At 46.6% G+C, this 23,298-nt stretch overlaps 1 protein-coding gene across 1 annotated transcript in view; it reads right to left on the bottom strand.

Annotated features, from left to right (window-relative positions):
• IDUA (alpha-L-iduronidase) overlaps window positions 1-23,298 on the bottom strand; it is a 616,851-nt gene that overhangs the window by 55,972 nt on the left and 537,581 nt on the right. Inside the window, exon 12 of the mRNA XM_069626380.1 lies at window positions 986-1,062. Coding sequence (XP_069482481.1) covers window positions 986-1,062 — 77 coding nt within the window. The remainder of the gene's footprint in view (window positions 1-985; window positions 1,063-23,298) is intronic.

Below are 23,298 nucleotides of genomic sequence, written 5' to 3'. Positions count from 1 at the left end.
TTCCTTCCATTCATACCGATAGCCAGGACATTGGCGAAAATCCAACAGGAGCAAGCAGGGGCAGTACTGGTAGCCCTGTTTTGGACGTCCCAAGTTTGGTTTCCAGTTCTTCTTCCCCAGTTTACCACTCTTCTAAGGAATCCTAAAAGGGGGGGGGGGGTTAATCAATTGATAGCAGAGGGGTTGTTGAATCTTACAGCGTGGATGATTTCAGGGCATGCTGGAAAGTGCCAGGTTTTTCAGAGAAGTCTGCGAAATGAGGCCCAACAAGGCTGAAGCACGTATATGGCGCTGCTGTTTGTATTCTTGTTCAGAAGGGAATTGCCATAGCATTTTAGTGCCGGACTGGCCATGTGGGCGGGACAAAGAATGATATGCAAATTGATATTTCCCATCTTTGAAAGGTACAGTGAGCTAAATTGTGGCTGCAGAGTCTCCAGTGGGTACCTTCCCAAAGAACAGGTCAATGCGCTGTGTTCGTTCTCGCAGAGGGGCACCTATGGACTATTTTTTTAGGCCTTCTATAATTGGGTTGTTCCACCTTATTAGAGACAGAGTGGGCCACTCCAGGAGACTTGCTGGCCATCTATTCCTACTGGACCATCAGTTTGTTGCTAGAGCGTGATGAGAGGTCCCTCTCCACAGTGTCAGAAAGTTAAAGAACCTGGCATATTGTCATGACAGGATTGATGCTTAATGTGAAACCTTGTATATTACCATTGTATGTTGCGTTTTGCATAGATGGTGCACTGTTTTCATTTACAAAAAACTATTTGTAAACATTTTGCTTTTTCCATCTATTTAATGTTAAACCAATGAACTGATTTGTGAAAAAAAATAAAAATGAAACTACATTTTGAACAGTTGGTATAACAAAATGACATTAGGTATTAGAAAGTGTTTTTTCAAGGTAATTGGGGAAAGGGCATGTGAAATATCTATCGTACATTTCTTTAAAATACTAATTTAAATGGAATGTACTCACTTGGTTTTCAAATATTCATCCTTCCAAACGACTGCCACCTGTCCCTTTGTGAGACCAATTAGACGTACACTCGTCACCTGTGAAGGAAAAACATCTGCATGGGTAAATTGAGGGAAATGTCTAATTCGTGCACAACTAATGAAACACTTATGGGGTCATTTTATAATGATTGGTGGGGAAAACAGAAAGCATAAAAGTGTCTTGACAGTTTTCTTTTCTGCTCCCTCTCATTTGTGGGCCGCTCTGGGGGGGTTCGACAGCAGCCAACCGAAGTTAGCACCTCTCCTTTGCTTTTCTTCTCCGTCTCGGAGGAGCAGAGGGTTTTACGCCACCATGAGATTTTCATGCAGGCGTAAAACCAATGGAATACGCCTCGTGACTGCAACTGTGCAATAGTAAGTGGGTTCCACTGGAATCCATTATAAAAATGCCACCTACAAAGTTTAATTTGCAGGCAGTGTTTTACTTTTACCAATGCCGAGAGTAAAAAGCAAGGAGTAAAGGGGATTTCATCTTTCTTTACTCTTTACTTTTACGCACCGCGAGGGACCGGAGTAAGGAGACAGACACAGTCTTGGTTGCTTCACAAACGCTTTTATTTAAATCATAAAGGGGTTTGGAAAAATGCCTCACTTGCCCTAACTCTGTGAGGGGTTTCCCTACCTCAACAAGACTAACTAGTGAACACATCATTGTCAGGATGCCCAAATTAATGTTCACTGTCCTTTGTCAGGGCAGCCGAGAGTGGGCTACTGGTGAGGGTAGTCTGAGCAGTGCTTAGGGATGCAAAGACTTTGATGGGTTGGGGATGGGGTTAGGGCAGGGAGGGTGCTAGGATGGGTGTGGGAAGACTGGGATGGTTTGGAAGGGGGTCTTTGTGGGTGGTGCAGGGGGAGATGTATGGGGCGGGTGGGAAGGGTAGAGTTCCCCGTGAGGGTTGATAATGTGGAGGAAGGAGGTGGAGGGGGCAGGGTGAGGGTTTGGCCAGGTTTCGGTGAGCCATAGTACCCCTCTAATCTTGGAGTTGCTAGGCATGGTGGCAGTCCTCTGCCCCTGCTCTGAAGGGTAGATCTGCGATTATGGGCCAGCACCACTATGAGCACACTCAAAAGGCAGCTAACAATGATGGCCAGATTCAAAGCCCAGCTAGATTCAAAGCAGTGGAAATATTCAGAGGGCAGCTAGATTCAAGGCAGTGGCAATATTCAGAGTGCAGCTGGATTCAAAACAAAATCGAGACTACCCTCAAAATGAAGCTAGAATTAATGCAGTGGCAATGTTCAGGGGGCAGATAGATTTAACAGTGGCAAAGCGCAAAATGTACCACGATTAAAGGCAATGTCAACTTCAGGGGGCAGCTAGATTCAACACTGTGGCAATATTAAAGCATAACTAGATTCAAAACAATGGCAATATTCAAAGCACAGCTAATGGCCAATGAAGATGTGAGGTCTCAGGGTTCTTATTGAGGCTAATCGTAAAAAGGGGGACTAATTGAGAATATGAAGGAACGTTTTTGAAATAGTAATGCAGAGGTTACCAGAGGGGGTGTAGAGGACTCTGGATGGAGGCAGATGGGGAAAAGGGAGGATATCTGTATGGCTAAGGTATTCAGGGCAGGTGGGTGTAAATGTTCCTGTGATTCTGTTAGGTTGGGTATTTAGGGCATCTGCAGTCCTGTCGAGTGGCAACAATGGGGTCTCACAAATCATTCAGTTCTCTCCCCACTGGTCATTAGAGAAGCAACACCCTTTTAGTAGTCAACATCAGAGATTCCCCATCGCTTCTAAAGTTCACAAAAGAGCTCAATACCTTCCTCCTCAAGGAATGGCTCGTCACTAACACCTAGGTCCACACACCCTGCACTCCCCACCCCACTGAGACTCAGTGATCTGCTCCCCACGGTCTCCTCCCCTGGTTGCTTGCAGATACCTTGCTGCCAATTGCCTACCCTTGCCCTCCTATTGGCTTCCCACTCACCTTTCCCTGCTTCCCTCACTGTGGTGTTCCCCCTATGATTGTAAAGCACTCTGCTGCTTCCCCAAGCTAGGTCCACGCTCAATAAATACACTCATAATAATAACATTAATCATCGTTAATCTATGGATCGTTGTGGACAGAAAATGTAGGACAGTTCTTTTTAGATAGGTGTGAGGTGGCATAAGCACATGGTGGAACAGACCATCACACAATGAGGGAGTTTAATTTAGGTGGCTCCAAAACAGATTTTATTTTAAACAAAAATTTAACATAGCTCAATAGTGATATCTAGCAAACAGCATGCGGTAAAAGGATAATAATCTGCCAAATCTGTACTTGCAAAAGGTTCAAAGTATTAGGAAATACATCAGGCTGTTTAAAATGGTGAGTGGGTGCAAAGGACAACCTTGAGGCTTTAGTGTCTTTTTTGTGGATAGGGACTTGTGAACTCTGACCTGTGTGCTTTGGAGGACCAGATGTTTAATCAAGTGCTGGCGTGAGCCCATAACAGAGGTAGGCTAGAGTCCCTTAGATCAGCAAGTGTAACCAACTCTTGCTTAAAGGTTTCTCACCTCCTCATGAATCGAAATTAAGAATGGAAGTATGAGCTAAAAGCAGCTCCTCGGTATCCAGCATTAGCCAGTGAAAAGGAGTTACTACTAAGGAAAAGCTAGTACATAGTGTCCTGCAAATCTAAATTCTACATAAAATGAAGACACAATTGTGTCTGTTTATTATCCTTTAGGCATTAAATGTCATGTAGACATGTCCTAAGGTTTATTTAAAGATTGTCCCAAAAGTAAAGAGCTATATTCCTTGGGTTTCTTTGGCATCAGGTGGCACAGTGACCCAATAGAAGTTTATAGTAGCTGTTGGTGTCTATTTAACCAGGCTCTTCTAGGTAGCTCCAAGCAGGAGCTATATACCTCCCTGCTCCCCTCAATTTCAAACCCTGCCTCCGGGAGACAGGCTTTATTTTATGTGCAGCCCATGGGAACCCCATGCCAGAGGTCCTCCTAAAGGCATGCTGCCAACTTAAAGCTACTGATCTCCTGCTCCACCCCTTATGTCCCACAGATCTGCTCTGCCTATTTTGACCAGTAATAGCTTGGGTTCATGTGTTTTCTGCCTCCGTTTCCACTCCAGTGTAATGCAATGTAATGTAAAAATAATTTATAAACACACCTACACCGGCTAGGGCATCATGGCGCTAAGGAAAAACCAAGACTGAAGGAAGCGGCCAGCTAGACTGTGCAGAGGAAAGTTTTGAGAGCATGACGGAACTTAGTGGTTATCCATGGCCCATAGAGAAACCGGCGTGGCATTCCACAAAGAAGCCGCTGCCACTGAGAAAGAGCAACCCCCCCAAACCCTCCCTATGTGAGTCAACCCAAAACGGAGGACTGTGATCCTAAGGGATGAAGTGGAACGCAGATACCGAGTGGGGGCATAAGGGCCAAATTTGGCCTGCAGAAATTCGGGGCCTTTATCATAAAAACGCACAATGGACCACACATAGGGCCTTGAATTTGATGCGTTTCGCCACAGGGAGCCAGTGCAGTTTAGCCAAGATAGGAGAGGCTGAGCAAAACCTGGGGGCCCCCAACGGCAAGTCGGGCTGCTGCATTTTGTAATATTTGAAGTCACTGGAGAAGATAAGCCGGCTGAGCCAGATAGAGCGCATTGCAGTAATCAAGAGAGCCAGAGGTAAGAGACGATACTACCAAAGAGTGAAGGTGAGCAGGGAGGAATGGGAGGACTTTGCGCAAGACACGCAACTTGAAGTGGACTGACTAGCAGACTGAGCTAATCTGACTGCATGGAAAGAGAATCAGTGAGTTTCACCCCCAGGTTTTTGAGCACTAGTGAGGGTGAAGGAAGTGGGCTAAGGATGGAAGGTCGATAGGCTGACGACCAGCCAAGAGAGGCAGAGGGGGATCCGAACACCAGAATCTCTTTCATCGCTGTTAAGGCAAAGCCAGTTTCTGCTCATCAGGGTGTTGATGGCGAACAGGCAGGAGCGGCAGCGCTCTGCTGAGGCCGGGGAGGAGGGGTCAAGCCGAAGCAGAATTTGTGTATCAGCATAGGAGAAACACTGAAACCCAAAAGAGTGAATCAGCTTCACCAAATGTAGAGATTAAAAAGAAGAGGGGAAAGCGCTGAACCTTGGGGGACACCGCAGTTGAATGGTTTTGCCACAGAAAAAAGGAGGAAGAGAGAGAGCCTGGGAGCAACCTGGAAGAAAAGAAGCAAACCTCTCAAAGACTAGGCCAGAGAGGCCGGCCTCTGACAATCACTCAAGCAAAATTGCATGGTCAACAGTGTCGAAGGATGCAGAGAGGTCTAGCAGGATCAGGGCGGCAAAGCTCCCCTGATCCACGATCTGAACCAAATCATCAACCACCGCAACTAGAGTCGACTCTGTGCCACGACCAGGCGGGAATCTGGACTGGAAAGGGTCAAGGCACCTAGAGACCTCAAGGAATGAATAGAGATGAAGAGTAACCAAAGCTTCAAGGAGTTTCATAGGAAACGAAAGAAAGGAGATGGGACTGAAATTAGAAAGAGTGGAAGGGTCAAACCAGGTTTCTTGAGCAAAGGGAGTTGGGAATGTGAGCTGACGAAAAGGAAGCATTAAACACTGCCGTAAGAGGCGGTGCAATGTTAGGACAGATATTTTTAAGGATGCTAAGTGGAATGGCGCCGTCAGGGGACGCCGATTTGAGTGAGAGCACAGCTGCAATCACGGCGGACTCCATGAAGACAGGAAAGGTAGACCAGACAGAAAGGGGCAGGCTCAGGCCCTCAGGGCAGGCCAAAGGAAGGCAGAGACCGGCCGCAGAAGAGATTTTCTGGTGAACAATCACAATTTTGTCATCAAAGAAAGAGGACAGTGAGTTGCAGAGCTGTTGAGAAGGGACCACCAACGAATTAACGGGTGGGAAGGAGAGATAGCGGGCTACTTTAAAAAGCTCTTTAGAGGAGTTTACCGAGGCTTACACCTGAGCTGCGAAAAGCGCATATTTAGCTAGCACGATGGCTGCCTAATAAATGGCCGTGGCTTGCCGAAGGGCCAGGAGTGATGAGTCACAATATGACATGCGCCACTTGCGTTTGGCTGTCAGAGCAGCAGAAAAAGAGTGAAAGTCCCCAGCATTATCAGCTGACTGCGGCTGAATAATAGCCGCCGCAATGTCAGGGTGATTCATCAGTGTTTAATGTCTAGGGGCCTGATCACGAGTTGGGCGGTATTCCAGCTGGGATACCCCAGGACTATATTAGCGTTAGCGCCCACCGGTCCGGCAGCATTACCGCTGGATCATGGGTTCAGCGCTAACTGTTAATCCCCATTCCCCATTAGAATTTTTGCCGCAATTACTGCACGGTAAAACTGCTGGCAGTAATTGCACCAAGAATGGGCATTTGTTCTGCGAATTTACCCCGAGCTCAGAGCTCTGGGTAAATAAGCCAGACTTGTGGTAGGGCCAGCTCTTAAATGCAGTGGTAATACCGTTAACGCTGCATTTAAGTAAAATAAATAAATATTGTATTACCACCCACCGGCCTGGTTCATGGTCCATTGTAACTCGGGGTATTTGTAAAAGGGGTGTGAGACGGGTTGGGTGCCAGCTCAATCCGAATTCGTAGGAAATAAAGAAAACTTATTTTAATTGTGCGCTACCTCCTAGGCTAAGGGCAAGAGTCCGGGTCTGGTGTGTGACGCCCGATTGGAATCTTTAACATAAGAGGGAGACAAGGTGGATTAAACAATTTACAGAATACTGGGTCCCTACCACTAGACACAGTTCTCTCCCACCTGGGCAACCAGTAAATAAAGTCAATCAACAAGCCCAGTCCATATATTGGTTCATATGGTCTAAAAGGGTTCCACTACCCCAATGTGCCTGGTTTAGCAGAGTCTGACATCGGGTCCTCGACAAATCCTTCATGGGTGAACTCCCTTTAAGGGAGGAGCCACGGATCGTCGAGATTCCTTGAAGAAAAGGGTGAACAATGTTGTTGAGGCAGCTGCTTCGTTCCTTGCGGTGCTCGTCGACGGTCAGTCGTGGACGTCTTGCAAGGATGAGGCGTGCGGTGCACCTCGACGACGATAGTTCGTTGACACAAAGCAGAGTCAATGAAGAACGTAGGCCCAGCCAGGGAGACGGCTTGGCGATCGGGTCTCAACCACGGCTGGATTTCGGATCTTTGTTGGCGGCTTTGAGGTCTTTGGGTGGCGGGAAACCCACCGGCGGATTCTCCTTGGTTCGTCAGTGACCTTGACTTTCTTCGGCAGGACAAAGTGGTCGATAGTGATGAGCAAGGGAGTCCTTGATTCAAAGTGTCTTAGGCAATGGAGCATTGCAGTTCTGGTCGACGAGGTTACAGCGGTCCTCCGAACCTTGAAAGGTTAGCTGGTGCACGATGTTCCCTCGTAGCTCGGGAAGAGGTCTCCTAGCCAGGTCCTCTCTTGGATCAGTTCTCGAAGGCACAACAGCTTTTAGATTGCGTTGAAGGAAAGCAGCAGCAATAATTCTTCTTCCAGCTTGGCTTCGAAAGTAAACAAGTTTCGACTTCAGCTTCTGAACAACTCCAGTAAGTGAAAGGTCCCAAGATACACTGTTCTGTCTCTCATTCACACTGCTGAGCCAGGCTCAGGCATCCAATCATTCAGAAGGTCATTCACTAGGCAGGCAGCCAATCAAGCTCAGAGTGCATTCAGGCCTTTCTTCTCCATCCAGACAATCGCAACAAGGAAAGTGGATTGGGGCAAGTACCCAGCCATTCAGCACACCACACTGTATTCATACCAGTTTCGGGCAGGGCTGTCTCATTCATTGTGTCACACGCTAGAAGCCAGACACCCATAACATGAAATGTATATTGGTCACACACTCCATTCACCCAGGTCCCAAACCAAGGTTATACCCACAACATATAGTCACTGGGAAGGCTCCAGCCAGTCTGGCCTGGACTTCCCCACAATACCATATATGGAACTTCCACCCAACAGCCCGTCAGGGGAAGGGACAGAGTCAGGGCTTCCCAGGTCTTTGGGAAACAAGGTAACAGGTAACAGAAAGCAAGAGGCCACAGGGGCCACCTTGTCTCCTATCAGGAATCCACTGATTCCAATGGCAGGACCTGGGTATCCCAAATTGTGGATACTCAGAGCACCTGTCAAAATCAGCATGAAGCTTCAACCAGCCCATACCCTGGTCTCTAGGTCACACACAGGTGCCCAAAAACATACACTAGGAGTACACGGTTGTACCCCCCACCCATGGGTGCCATAAGAGTATCCCAAGGGTCTGTTCATCATGACCAAAAAGAGTAGGAGCTGCACAGCCAGGAGTCCCACACGGACTCCTGGGCAGAAAATAACACAGAACACACATAAAAAAGGAGTACAGGATAATGACAGGGAGGACCTGTCCCCCCAATTCATTTCCAGCATCACATCTGATATGAGGCAGAATGAGATTACGTCGAAGTCCCCTGCTTTTGAGTAAGGATGTATTGTCGAAACTATCAGTGAAAGGATCTCATCTCCGGACTCACCCTCTCCCCTAGTGAACTGTATTGCAAGTTTAAACGTGCCCCTAACTCTCTCGGATTTCCCCTCCAATCCGGTAACAGTGGGAGAGGACAATGTCATGATTCAAACTCCTTCTTCAGTCCATCTAGAAGATCCTCTTTCTCCTCCTTTTACAAATCATATGAATAAGGAGAGAAAAAAAAATGAAAAATAACAGGATTAAAAAGACAAATTAAATCAGCCAGCTCTAAAACCTAGATCTGGTAATGCTTCTAAAAAACATGAGTCAATTGTCGGCGAGAGATACTATTATTGATCTTAATCATCAATCTAATGACCATCAAATTGCTGAACAGGATAATCTTTATGTAACACAGTGGGTTGTAGGTGAAAGGATCTAAAACAAAAGGATCGAATGTCTTTTTTTCGATACCAAAAGTGCAGAAAATGCTTTTTTTTTTTTTTTATGGGGGGGGTTCCCCCCGCCAACCACGTTTTCCTTTTAAAAAAAATGTTTTTATGCATACTAAACTAAAAACTATATAAATACATAAATATAAAAGCATTAGAAAAAAAAAATTCCCGGTCCTTTTGGTTTCGAAAAAAAACGGCATTTGATCCTTTGTTTTCGATCCTTTGACTGGACACCAACACAGTGACAGGAGCAAGGCTCTAAAAACACAAACATTGTATACAGGCTATTTCAATCCCTTCAACGTGTGTGGTGGTAGATCACATTACTAGGTCCCATTGCATGATGCAAAGAGATGGGTACTGACACGCTTAAATGTAATCTTCCTGACTGGAATCTGCAGTTTAATATGACCTCTGAAAGTCCTTGGGGTCCTACGTCTACTTTACCTCATAAATTAATTGAAGATCTGGTTAGAGGTCAACACTCCAAAATTACTTCTTTTTGGATATTGAATACCAAAAAACGTGGTTCTACCATTTCTTCTACATCCAAGGTAGCGGACAGTTTGATTCAAACAATGGCATCTACTGCTCAAGCTGTCCCAATGGCTGTACAGCCTACTGCGGCTGTGGACTCTGCTGCTATGAACTCAGAGTTATCTCTGGGTCATTCACCATCAATTCCTGGTCCAGGTTTTTCACATTTCACTGACAAATCAGAGGGATTCCATTAATGAACAGCCAGCACTGATTGATCTTACTTCTACCTGTTCTTCTAAGATCATAGGGTGGGAGGTTAATAAACAGAAGCATGGCTCTATAAGTTTGAATAGATCCAAAGTACACTCCTATTTTTATTCAGATATTATAGCAAATATGATTTGGGGACTGAGGGCGTTCCTACATTGTTTGGGATAAGATTTGATTGAACTTAAATCTACGGAAGTAGCAAAGTTGTTTTTGGGACCCCATGAGGTTGTGTTAAAATCGCCTGTATCCTCTGCCAGTAAGGTACCCACTATACAACCTATTGTACGTTTTCTTTCTAAGCTTAAGGAACTCCAGTACTGGTCTTGGGTTGAGTCTTTGATCAAAACCTTTGCGTTTCTAACCCAAGGACTTAATCAACCCTAACATTCATGGTATTAAGATTCTATCCTGGAATCCAGTCATGATTCCTGCCCCTCATGTCCCCAGCCCTCCAAGATGTCAGGCTGGAGCCAGGCCACGATCACCTATATGGCCCTCAAGGGCCTCTCCATCCCTCCAAAGACCCACTTGGAGTCAGACTTGGCTCTTGTGGCACCAGACTCACTCACTCCCATAGGATAACATTGGGGATTGGACTTGTAGTGCATTGATGGGGACAAGATGGATGCCCCCACATATTTCGGTTCCAGAACTCGATATGCAGTCTAGTGTTTTGGGTGTGGTTCAGCCCAGAGACACCTGGGATACCCAGAGACTATTTAAGCCACGCCGAGGCTGAGAAACATGCTGTGTGTTTTCTGTACCTGCAGCGTGACACTCGCCGTGTTCGGATCGGTCTCAAGTAGGCCTGCATCTTTCTTCTGCGCTCAGCTCCTGCAAGAACAAGAACACCATTAGGAACAGCCTTACCTTGCAGGGCTTCTGCCCATCATCCATCGCTTCTTCTCTTCAACGGGCATCTTCGGCGGTGTCATTCCCATCCCGGCACGCCGCTTCCTAAGGGAAAGGGAAAAGAACAGAAAAAAGGCATTAGTAAGCATTCAGAAAATCTTCGCTTATTTTTAAAGACTGTACGAGCTTCAAACGCTTACCTGAATCCCAGCAGCTCTGACGGAACACTGTCTCCGGAACTTCTCATCCATCTGCAAGAGGGAAAAGACACTCCAGGTTAGCGTGGAAACATCTAGAGGCACCGCATCCCGCACTTACTCACCGCATTTCTTCTTCATAACCGGCACCCACGCTGAAAACGTCGCGGCACCTAAGAGACACAGAAAAAGAACTCAGTTCAATACAAATACGAAAGGGTCGCATCGCGCTCTCACTCGCCTTCAGCGCTACTCATCTCAGCAGCACGTCGCCATCCCAGGATGACGGCCATCATCTAAGGAAGGAAAGGAACAAAGTTAGAGAACTGTTCAAAAGACTCATTATACTTACCTGTCGGACTCTTGCCAGTGAAGTAACTAGGCAGCAACGAGCCCGCATCAATCAACTCACCCCTGCGCTGAAAGCAGGACAGAGAGCACACTTTCCAAGAAGACAAGGCGAGCTGTGGATCAAAGGGAAGGGTTGGACCCCGGGGAAGAAGGGGTTCAAGCACACCGAGACAGTAGGGAGGTAAACTCTACCAATCCTTGTTTCAGGCCCAGTCTCCAGTCGAGTAGACTCCAGGGAAGGGTTCAAGGTCGTAAGAGGTCAGAACAGGCTGAGTGACGTCCCCGTGGATATCAGGTGAGCGTTACAGAACACAAAGCCTCACATCAAAATCCACCTGGGCGTCATGGAAACGTCAGAAACCGACCAGTTAGCCCACATGTTGGGGCAGCTATGATCCGAAGTACATGCAGCCAGACAGGAGACCAACACCCTGAGGAGAGAGCTGATAGTAGCCAAAGAACGCACTGATGATTTAAGCCGGCAACTTCTCCAGTCACAAGCAGGGCATGCACCATTGCCGGGAAGTGTGCCCTCGATGCCAGCACCATCAGCCAATCCCGTTCAGCTATCCCTTCCTGGGGCAGTTCCCTTGGCCCGCCCGAACGATTTACGGGGGATCCCAAGAGGTTTGCAACGTTCATGAACCAGTGCCGCCTGCACTTCCTTTGTAGACCATGGGCCTTTCCGAATGACCAATCACGGGTGGCTTTTGTGCTATCCTACCTGAGTGGTAGCGTCGCAGACTGGTCTGTACCCTTTGTGGCCCAAGACGATCCTTTGCTGCATGACTTCAGGGGCTTTCAGCAGGAGATGGAAAAGCTGTTCGCCCGTCATACTCATGGGCAGGCATTAGACAACAAACTTCTGTCCCTACGCCAAGGGAATCAAGACCTATTAACATACATAGCCACGTTCAATAGACTCGTAGTTGAATCAGAATGGCCAGTGAAGAAGAGAACCATGTTATTTCATTGGGTGTTGCGGGGAGAGCTCAAGGATGTTCTCGCACAAGTAGTGAACCCCCCGAAAGACTGCTCAGAATTCATTGACCTTGTTGTTCAACTGGATCATAGGTTGCAGGACCGAAGAGCAGATCAAACCAGATCGGACCCTCGCCCTATGTATGTGCGTTAAAAAGACAATATTGCCCGCACAACGGAAGGTTCAGGAGAACCAATGCAAATCGGGGGGTCAGATCCCCCTTGACTAAAGCGGAAAGGGATAAAAGGAGACAGCAGCAGTTATGTCTGTACTGTGGAAGGTCAGGTCATTTCCTTAAAGAGTGCCATGTGAAGCCACCGAGGAGGACAGTAAGGGCCACGGACAAGGAAGATACCATCAAGGAATCGTAAAACTCCCCAGCCCGGCAAGTGTAGGGGTCCACTTGTCGAGCGAAGAAAGTGAACTACAGTCCTCCCATTTTGCACTCCCATTTTGCACTATCTGTGGTCTTGATCAATCACGAACAACCATCTCGGATGCACGCAGTAAGAGCGTACATTGACAGTGGAGCTGTTGGGAATTACATCGACCAGGATCTAGCGGCAAAGATGGGGCTTCCGTTACGCCCTTCTGGTCCAGTATCCCAATGCACTGCAGCTTTAACCCTTCTCTGCCAGGATGGACACCAAGAATCTATCGTTTTCGACCTCATTAAGGCACCACAGTTCCGGTTGATTTTGGGAATGCCATGGTTGGTAGCTCACAATCCTTGAATTGATTGGCGAGCAAAATAATTGGCCTTTCCCGAGACTTGCACCCACACACGTTATTGCCAAGAGAAACAACCAATAGACACCAGAACCTCCACGCTTGCGACTGTGGCAATCGGCACCCTACCAAGTGAATACCAGGACTTCCAAGATGTCTTTCAGAAAGAAGAGGCTAATACCCTGCCACCCCATAGACCATACGATTGCCAAATCAACCTGATACCCGGTGCACAAATCCCTTGTGGGCGAATTTACGCACTCACGGAACCAGAAAACCAGCACCTGAAGGCCTATCTTGACCAATACCTGGCCAACGGGTTCATCCGTCCCTCGAAGTCTCCAGCAGCCAGTCCTCTATTCTTCCTACCGAAAAAAGAGGGGGACTTGAGAACGTGCATCGACTATTGCGCACTGAACCAGATTACCATAAAAAACTGCTACCCCCTGCCACTGATCCCTGAATTGCTTGGTCAAGTCAAAGATGCCCAAATCTACACAAAACTAGACCTGAGGGGGGCATATCACCTTGCTCGCGTAAAACAGGGGGACGAATGGAAAACCGCTTTTTGCACCAAATACGGCTTGTACGAATATCAAGTAATGCCCTTTGGCCTTTGCAACGCACCTGCAGCATTTCAATACTTCATGAACAATGTCCTACAGGAATTGATTGAGGTCTGTGCTCTAGTGTACATCGACTATACTCTAGTATATTCCACATCAAAGCAGGACCACGTTAAACACGTCCGATCCGTATTGGAGAAACTCTGTCAACACCAGCTCTACGCCAAGCTCGAAAAGTGCTCATCCCACGTCTCTGAGGTGGAATTCCTGGGCTTTATTCTCAGCCCGAATGGAATCCGAATGGATGTACACAAGGTAGATGCTATCCTGAACTGGCCATCCCCAAATTCATTCAAGGGGGTTCAAAGTATGCTGGGTTTTGCAAACTTCTACCACCGGTTCATCCTAGGATTTTGCACATCGTGCATCCCATCACGTCATTGCTAAGGAAAAGCAACAAAAAGTTCCAGTGGACAACAGAAGCTGAGGAAGCTTTCCAGGAACTCAAAGCAAGATTCACATCTGCCCCAATCTTACGCCACCCTCGCCGTGATCTCCCATACCTGGTGGAAACGGATGCCTCAAGCATGGCTATGGGAGCCATACTCTCACAAAAGGACCCCGAAACAGGCCAGTTACACCATGTTGCCTTCTGGTCGTGTAAATTCACACCCCCTGAACTCAATTACGCCAACACAGACAATGAACTCCAGGCCATTAAGTCAGCCTTTAAGGCATGGCGGCACTACCTCTTGGGTGCCAGACACACAATCACCCTAATAACTGACCACCAGAACCTCCAGTACCTAAAAACGGCAAAGGCCCAATCCTCACGACAACTACGTTGGGCTCTTTTTTTTGCTGAATAGGACTACGTGATTACATTTTGACCAGGGGTGAAAAACAGGAAGGCCGATGCTCTTTCCTGTATGGGGGTGGAAGAGCAAGGGTATCAGACCCCCTGACCCAATAGCAATCATCCTGATTGACAAGCTCCTAGGAATCACAGCAACCATAACTCAGAAACAATTACATGAAGAAATCCGAAACCTGATGAGTCCGGAGCAATTACAAGCGTGGAGTGCACAAGGAGAACATTACATGATAAAAGATCAGTTGCCCTACTTCAGGAATCGTTTATTCTTACCAAACCAAGAACTACGAGAACAAGTAATGTCTGGTTATCATGATTCCTTGATCGAAGGCCACCCCGGAATCGCTAAAACCCTAGCCAAGGTAAAACGAAATTATTGGTGGCCCACGTGGCGTAAAGACATTATCCAATTCATCCTATCTTGTGGAGTGTGTGCTCAAAACAAGTCATCCAAGCAGAAAGCGGCTGGGCTATTACAACCATTGGAAATCCCACCAGCACCCTGGCACACGTTGTCCATCGATTTTATTACTGACTTACCACCCAGTCAAGGGTTTAACACTATTCTTGTGGTTGTGGACATATTTTCAAAGATGGCACATTTCATTCCTCTTAAGGGGCTTCCAAATGCTTCCACCCTGGCAAAGGTATTTCTTGAAGGCATTTTACGGCTCCATAGGTTTCCTTCAGTTTTAGTCTCAGACCGAGGTACTCAATTTGTATCTAACTTCTGGAGAAAATGCTGCTCTATGGCCCAGATCGACATCCGGCTATCCACCAGTCAACAACCCCAAACGGATGGTGAAACTGAGAGGACAAAGACACTCGAGCAGTATCTGCGTTGCATGTTAAACCAAGCTGAAGGAAGCTGGTTCGACCTATTATGGATAGCTGAATATGCTTATAATAATTCCCTACACACCAGCACTGGGCAGACACCCTTTTATACCATGTATGGCAGACACCCACGTACTTCTGAGTTGGACGTTCCTACAACCCTGGAAATGCCAGCAGTCAAAACATTGCGCACGACCATTTCTCAAACCTTTAAACGGGCAGCTGAACACCTACTTCAAGCTAAGAATCGCCAAAAGAAGTTTGCTGATCAACACCGAGCAAAGGCCCCCCAACTACCAAGTGGGAGACAAAGTCTGGCTGGCGTCTAAACACGTGTCCATTAAAGGAACCCGACCTTTACGTCAAAGATACCTGGGTCCATTCACCGTCACCTCTGTGATAAGTCATGTGGCGGTCAGACGAGCTTTGCCGTCAAACATGTAGATTCATCCTGTGTTCCACGTGTCCCTCCTTAAAGCTGTTCAACCTGGGACCCGGGTAGCAACGCCACCGCAGCCAGTAGTAGTCGCTGGGGAGCCAGAATTCGAAGTCAAGGACATCCTGGATTCAAAGTACGTCAGATCCAAATTATACTTCTTAGTAGACTGGAAGGGGTATGGTCCACAAGACAGGACATGGGAGCCTTGTGAGTACATCCATGCACCTCGCTTGCTTAGACGATTTCATCAAAATATCCAAAAAAAACAGGACCAGACAGAAGAGCCACCTTGAGAGGGGCCTTGGGGGCGGGGGGGGTGGTGGGGAGTGCTCATGTCCCTCATGTCCCCCGCCCTCCAAGATGTCAGGCTGGAGCCAGGCCACAATCACCTACATGGCCCTCAAGGGCCTCTCCATCCCTCCAAAGACCCACTTGGAGTCACACTTGGTGCTTGTGGCACCAGACTCACTCACTCCCATAGGATAACATTGGGGATTAGACTTGTAGTCTATTGATGGGGACAAGATGGATGCCCCCACATATTTCGGTTCCTAGAACTGCATATGCAGTCTAGTGTTTTGGGTGTGGTTCAGCCCAGAGACACCTGGGATACCCAGAGACTACTATTTAAGCCACGCCCAGGCTGAGAAACATGCTTTGTGTTTTCTGCACCTGCAGCGTGACACTCACTGTGTTCGGATCGGTCTCCAGTAGGCCTGTATCTTTCTTCTGCGCTCAGCTCCTGCAAGAACAAGAACACCGTTAGGAACAGCCTTACCTTGCGGCGCTTCCGCCCATCATTCATTGCTTCTTCTCTTCTGCGGGCATATTCGGTGGTGTCCTTCCCATCCTGGCACGCAGCTTCCTAAGGAAAAGGGAAAAGAACAGAAAAAAGGCATTAGTAAGCATTCAGAAAATCTTCGCTTATTTTTAAAGACTGTACGAGCTTCAAACGCTTACCTGAATCCCAGCCGCTCTGAGGGAACTCTGTCTCCGGAACTTCTCATCCATCTGCAAGAGGGAAAAGACACTCCAAGTTAGCGTGGAAACATCTAGAGGCACCGCATACTGCGCTTACTCACCGCATTTCTTCTTCAAAACCGGCACCCACGCTGAAAACGTCGCGGCACCTAAGAGACACAGAAAAAGAACTCAGTTCAATACAAATACGAAAGGGTCGCATCGCGCTCTCACTCGCCTTCAGCGCTACTCATCTCAGCAGCACGTCGCCATCCCAGGACGCCCGCCATCATCTAAGGAAGGAAAGGAACGAAGTTAGAGAACTGTTCAAAAGACTCATTATACTTACCTGTCGGACTCTTGCCAGTGAAGTAACTAGGCAGCAACGAGCCCTCATCAATCAACGCGCCCCTGCGCTGAAAGCAGGACAGAGAGCACACTTTCCAAGAAAACAAGGTGAGCTGTGGATCAAAGGGAAGGGTTGGACCCCGGAGAAGAAGGGGTTCAAGCACACAGAGACAATAGGGAGTTAAACTCTATCAATCCTTGTTTCAGGCCCAGTCTCCAGTCGAGTAGACTCCAGGGAAGGGTTGGAGGTTGTAAGAGGTCAGAACAGGCTGAGTGACGTCCCCGTGGATACCAGGTGAGAGTTACAAATCCATGTGGCATGACACATTTTTGGCATATATGGAATGACTCAATGTACCAATGAAACTGCAATATTCTTTTCATTCAGGAAACTATGAATATGGAGAATATTAAACTTAAGGGTTTTCCGACATATTACCTTCCAGTAACTCGCTCAACTAGGGGTCGACCCAGTGGTGGTCTAGTCATTGCGATAGATACTAAATAAAAAGAAATCACCTATAACCTGTGGTTTGCATGTGAGGGCATCTTGGCAGTGCATGCCAGTTTGCCTGATGTAGCGGGGGAATAGTTAACATATACTGGAATCTGGCTAAATACTCCATTAATACTTTTCAATCTATTCTGTTACAGATCTTTGAATCATGGTTACTGGTGAGACACCAGCATGCAAGGATTGTGGGGGGGAGACTTTAATGCCAATTGTGCCGATGGCCAGGTCTATAACCACCTCTACTGTATTCTAGGACTATCTAATCATTTTACGCAGGGTCTTGCTTGGGATTCCTTTCGGTCTGATTGGAACTTACAACACATAGATAACTCTCCGTCATCTATTGCCTTGTTCTATACTTGGCATAGGGGCACTACTGCTTCCTGGATTGATTATTTTTCTGTTTCTTCCATTATGAAAAATGTGTGTAGCAACTTGATTTTCATGATCAAAAAGTAGGAGATCATTTGATGTTTTCACTTCACCCTGATATTACCAACTAATACACAAAGTTTGTCCTATGCTGTTTCCGGTGAGATCGGATAGAAGAGGTTTAGCTTGTCGCTGGGACAGAAGAATGTATAATAGGCTAATAAAGATTTTATTTCAGGGTGATATGGTAGAGCAGAAAGAGTTGATGGCTGTGGACGGGGACTTGTTTCAAGTGGGTTGTATATCTTTGGGCATAAGTATTATTGAATGCATCAAAAAGATGTCCTTTGAGGGGAAGCCTCTACCGAAGGAATGCACCCGCACTACTTTGATTTTAGAATCAAGGCCTCGAATGGGCAAAAACGGAGAAATTAGGCTACTTAAGGGTAAGGATATTTCCATGGATGAGTATCCAAGCCATAAGAAGCGCGCCTGCCAGTGTTGCAGAAATGTTGTTAAATCCTTAAAGCACGACCTGTATTTAAGAGATAATCAGACCATGTTTTAGGATTCTTATTAAAATCATACTCTAGACAATCCTGGCTCATATTAACAACAAAGCTGAGGCAAGCACTTCTTTTATGGGTGATGCCATCCAGGAATCTACCTGGGTGTCTTTATTGACTAAGAAATGTAGTACTCCTGCAGAATTTATGAACTCTGCTGACCCCTTTCGGTGCCGTGTTATCAACCGTCTTTGTTCTTGGTTAATTGAGGATATAGTTTGGGCAATAAACAAACTTAAACCATCTAGGCCCCCCCCGCCCTGACAGTCTTCCACCTTTTTTATTGAAAAGGGACCCTTGTGCCTGCACCCATTTTCTAAAACCTTATTTTGGCAACATTATGCAACACATATAGTCCCATGCTCCTGGTCCCATTCCATCATTATTCCTATCGATAAAAAGGGAGACCCGAATGACCCAGGCAATTATAGGCCCATTGCACTGACAGACTCAGTAAGCAAGGTTTTTGCTACCCTGTTGTTAAGACCTGAACACCTTCTTGAGTCAATGTAACATTTTATCTTTCAGGTGGGTTTTCGCCAAAACATGGGTATGTCCCTTAATGCCACCATACTCAAACATTTGTTATATAATGTAAAACTCAATCAAGGTGGCAATATATATATGGCTTTGCTGGTCATGTCGTCAGCATTTGACTGTGTTGTACGAGAACATCTATGTAATAAATTGCTAAAATACAACACTCCACCAAAATTGGTACAGTTGATTTCATTTTTTACATCAAACATCTATGCTGAGAATACATTTGAATCAGGAAGGTACAGTCTCACGGCCTATTTCTGTCCAATTGCGTCTTCGACAGGGTTGCATTCTGGCATCTACATTTTTCAATGCCTACCTAAGTGACATAGAGGATCTGTAGCGGAATAGCGACGTGGTACCGGTAAAATTGGGACACCCAAGTATTCATTGGTTGGGCTTTGCAGACGATATCATATTATTTGATAGGACTATGCATGGTCTCCAAAAACAACCCTATATTTTATGTGTATTGCCTAAGGAATAATTTGCTGCCCAACGGTGTGAAATCTAAGGTGGTCATTTTCTCAAATAATAAGGAACCCAAAACTATGTGGTGGACCATGGGGGTTGTAAGGGTCGAGTTGGTGTCATCTCTTCACTACTTGGTTTATAATCTTACAAACATGCCCTCCTTAAACATGTGGAATATAGCCTTAAAAGATAAACTGTCTCCTTTGTTAGCTCACATGAAATGGATATTTGGGAAATTGTGCCGATTTTCTATTCTCCCCATTCTAAAATACTACCTAGGTAAGATTGAGCCAACTCTACTGTATGGATTGGACATGGCTTCTGTAAATTTGGGTCCATATCTAGATTCTCTACAAGGTCTAATTTGGAAGAACGTTTTGGGGATTTCCACTTCGATTCCTAACCCAATTATACTCCATGAACTGAATATAACTTTGCTTCAGGCTCGTTATCATTGGCGCCAACTCACTATTTACGTCAGGTTTCTGTCTCTGCCGCACCCAATCCTTGTACATAGACTTGCATCAGATATTGGTAGATTGTTTTTTTAATCAGTTACCCTACTAAGGGTTCATATGCATAATCTGTTGGAGAGAATTGGTTCACCGGAGATGGAGTTACTATCTAATCCTGATGCAGTAAAATTAAAACTTTTTAAGCACGAGTGGAGATGGACTCTCGAAGCCTTGCTTAAATATTCTTCATATCCTGAGTACGCCAGGTTTCCTCATAGGGTAAGCCAGTTAGCAACTTACCTGAAGTGTTTTCCAAGCATGAGGAGTCGTAAGATGTATGTGCGATTCAAATTGAATCAGATTCACACTAAAGAGAGTGTCATGACCTACAGAACACGCCCCTTTTGGACTTCATGGTCCTTGTCTCAACGGGGCTAACACTCCCTGGTACTCCCAACATGGCCGTCCACTGTGAAACACCTTACTTGCTCTACACGTTGGACGTAGCGTGTTCTATTAGTAGACCACGCCTCCCGCGGCTCCGCGCGTCTCAATGCTATTGCGAAGTAGCGACCAGACGTGTGCTCCGTAGCTCGCGGTATTGTTTTCCTTGGTTCTTTCCCAGCCAACTCCATTCCTAGTCCCTTTTCCTTCCCTTCTTGATTCCTGGACTTGTGTGCTGAGTAGCGCACTCTGTACATTTCCCGGATTCCTGGATCTTTGCATCCCGGAACTTTGAACGCACGCTGGAGTCGGAAGAGAGTCGTGCAGCCTTATTCAAGATCTGATCCGTCCGCAAGAAGGCATCGATCAAAAAATCCAGCAAAGTTCGAACTCAGATGAGAAGGGGGGAACTCCTTGACAGTTTGAGACGCCACCCGACCGAACTCGATATGGACATGGAAGCGGCCGTCCAGGACCTGATGCGTGGCATGCAAGAGCTATCAACCGAGGTGCAGAATCTAAAGGGGGAAAACGCCGCTCTCAAACAATTAGTTCTATCCCATGATTCTGCCACAAAAGAAAGTGTGTTGCTGGGCGGCATAGTGGACAAATACGATGGGTCGGCAAAAACCCTTCGCGGATTCCTGGATTCATGTTTGGTCCACTTTACTTTTAAACCCTACTACTTTTCGACTCCCAGGGCGAAGGTGGGGTTCATAATTTCCCACCTTTCAGGAAACGCCTTAACCTGGCTACGCCTCTCGTTAATTCCGGCAATGCTCTCCTAGAGGACTATGGTGGGTTCATACAAGCCCTTAAGACCATGTTTGAACGTCCAGAGCAGGTCTATAGTGCCCATGGACGCCTGTTAGACTTCCAGCAAGGATCCCAGGATATGCTCACCTATGTAACTTGATTCAAGCAATTAGTCAAGGAAGCTATTTTGTCCCCTGAGGCGAGTTTTACCCTTTTCAGGAGAGGACTGAATGAGTGAGATTAAGGATGAGTTGGCCAGAGTTGCTCGCCCAAACTCATTCCAGACATTAATGGACCTTGCCATGCAAATAGATTTCCGTATCCAGGAAAGGAAGGCAGAGAAGAAGAAATCCAGAGGTAATCCTCCGAAAGTGTCCTTTGAGAGTACCACCAAGATGGACACAAACCCAGGCTCAGTCACTGAACCAGAACCAATGCAGATAGGAGCCTTCCGTGGACCTATATCCCTGCAAGAAAGGATGAGAAGGATTCATACAGGGTTGTGCATGTATTTTGCCTCAGACAAACACTTGGTTAGGGAGTGTCCTCTAGCCCCTCCTCGGCATTCGGGAAACGCCAACTCCCGATTCTAGATGGAACAGAGCTTCGGGAGAGAGACGCTTGCTCCACATCAATTCCATCCTTGAACTCTCCTGGACAAAACAATTTGGTGATACTACAGGCCTTCCTATCACCCTGCAAGAATAAGACCTATCCCATTCTGGCCTTGGTAGACTGCGGAGCTATGGGAATTTTCATTGATCAAGATTGGGTTGTTAGTCATCATATTCCATACGAGACACGAAGTACCATGCAGCCGGTGGAAGCAATCGACGGAAGACCCCTCACTTCAGGACTCATAAAACTGCAGACAAAAGAGATCCAGCTTTCTATAAACCATCCCCAAGAGCGGATTACATTCGACATCATTAAGTCAGCTCATTACCCCATGGTATTGGGTATGCCCTGGTTACAGAAGCACAATTCGTATATCAATTGGACAGCAAGATCACTATTCCTAGGCTCAGAGTTGTGTATGTCCCACTGTCTATTCCTGGATCCCTCCTCGACACCCACTAAAGAACCACCAAGAGACCAGCAAACACCACTCATGGTTTCCAATATCATACAAGTCCCAGAGGCCTATCAGGGATATGCTGATGTATTTTCAACTGCCAAAGTCCAGGCCTTACCCCATCACAGACCTGAAGACTGCGCCATAGATACAGATCCCTCAGCAGTGATTCCCTTCGGCAGAATGTTCATCCTTTCCGAACCTGAGAAAAAGGCCCTCCGAGAATACCTGGATACCAACCTTGAAAACGGCACCATTAGACCCTCAAAATCTCCAGTGGGTGCTTCGTTGTTCTTTGTTCCCAAAAAGGACACCAAGGAACTCAGACCTTGCCTCGACTATCGTGGCTTAAATCAATGCACCCTCAAAGATCGGTAACCACTGCCCCTGATCTCGGGTATCCTGGAAGCTGTGAGAGGCGCCGTAATATTCATGAAGTTGGATCTCCGGGGTGCCTATCATTTGATCCGTGTCTGGGAAGGAGACGAGTGGAAAACAGCCTTTAGAACACCCTTTGGTCACTATGAATATCTAGTCATGCCCTTTGGACTAGCTAATGCCCCTGCAGTTTTTCAACGTTTTATGGATAGGGTGTTTTCTGACATGTTATTCCTCTTCGTCATTGTCTATCTGGACGACATATTGATATTTTCCTAGGATCCTTTAAAGCATGAAGAACATGTAAAGGCAGTATTACAACAACTCTGTGAACACAAACTTTTAGCCAAACCCGAAAAATGCTTGTTTCACATTACTTCTGTTCACTACCTAGGATTCATCCTTAGCCCAGAAGGAATTGGTATGGACCCTTCAAAGGTAAAGGCCATACTGGCATGGCCCGCTCCCACGTCCGTGAAACAAGTTCAATCGTTCCTGGGGCTTGCCAACTTCTACCGGAAGTTCATATCTACCTTTTTCAAAATCATTCAGCCAATCGTTGCTCTCTTGAAGAAAGACACCTCCTTTATCTGGTCTACTCCGCAAGATAAGGCATTCCAACGTTTAAAGACAGAGTTCACGCAAGCCCCCATCTTGGCCCAACCGCACATAAATCGACCATTCCTAATGGAAACGGATGCCTCTAACTACGCCATAGGAGCGGTCTTGAAGCAGGAACTTGAGAATAAACTGGAACACCCCATTGCTTACCTTTCACGAACCCTGACTCCCAGTGAAACGCATTACTCCATCCTGGAAAAGGAACTGTTAGCGATCCGCGAAGCCTTCACTGAATGGCTACATCTACTTCTGGGTGCTAGATATCCATTTCAGGTCCGCACAGACCATCGGAATCTTCAA

The sequence above is a fragment of the Ambystoma mexicanum genome, chromosome 6p (assembly GCF_040938575.1).
Source record: "Ambystoma mexicanum isolate Mex_15411 chromosome 6p, UKY_AmexF1_1, whole genome shotgun sequence".
NCBI classification, from domain to species: domain Eukaryota; kingdom Metazoa; phylum Chordata; class Amphibia; order Caudata; family Ambystomatidae; genus Ambystoma; species Ambystoma mexicanum.
Note: the sequence above shows the minus strand (reverse complement) of the source record. Positions and strands in the feature narration are given on the sequence as shown.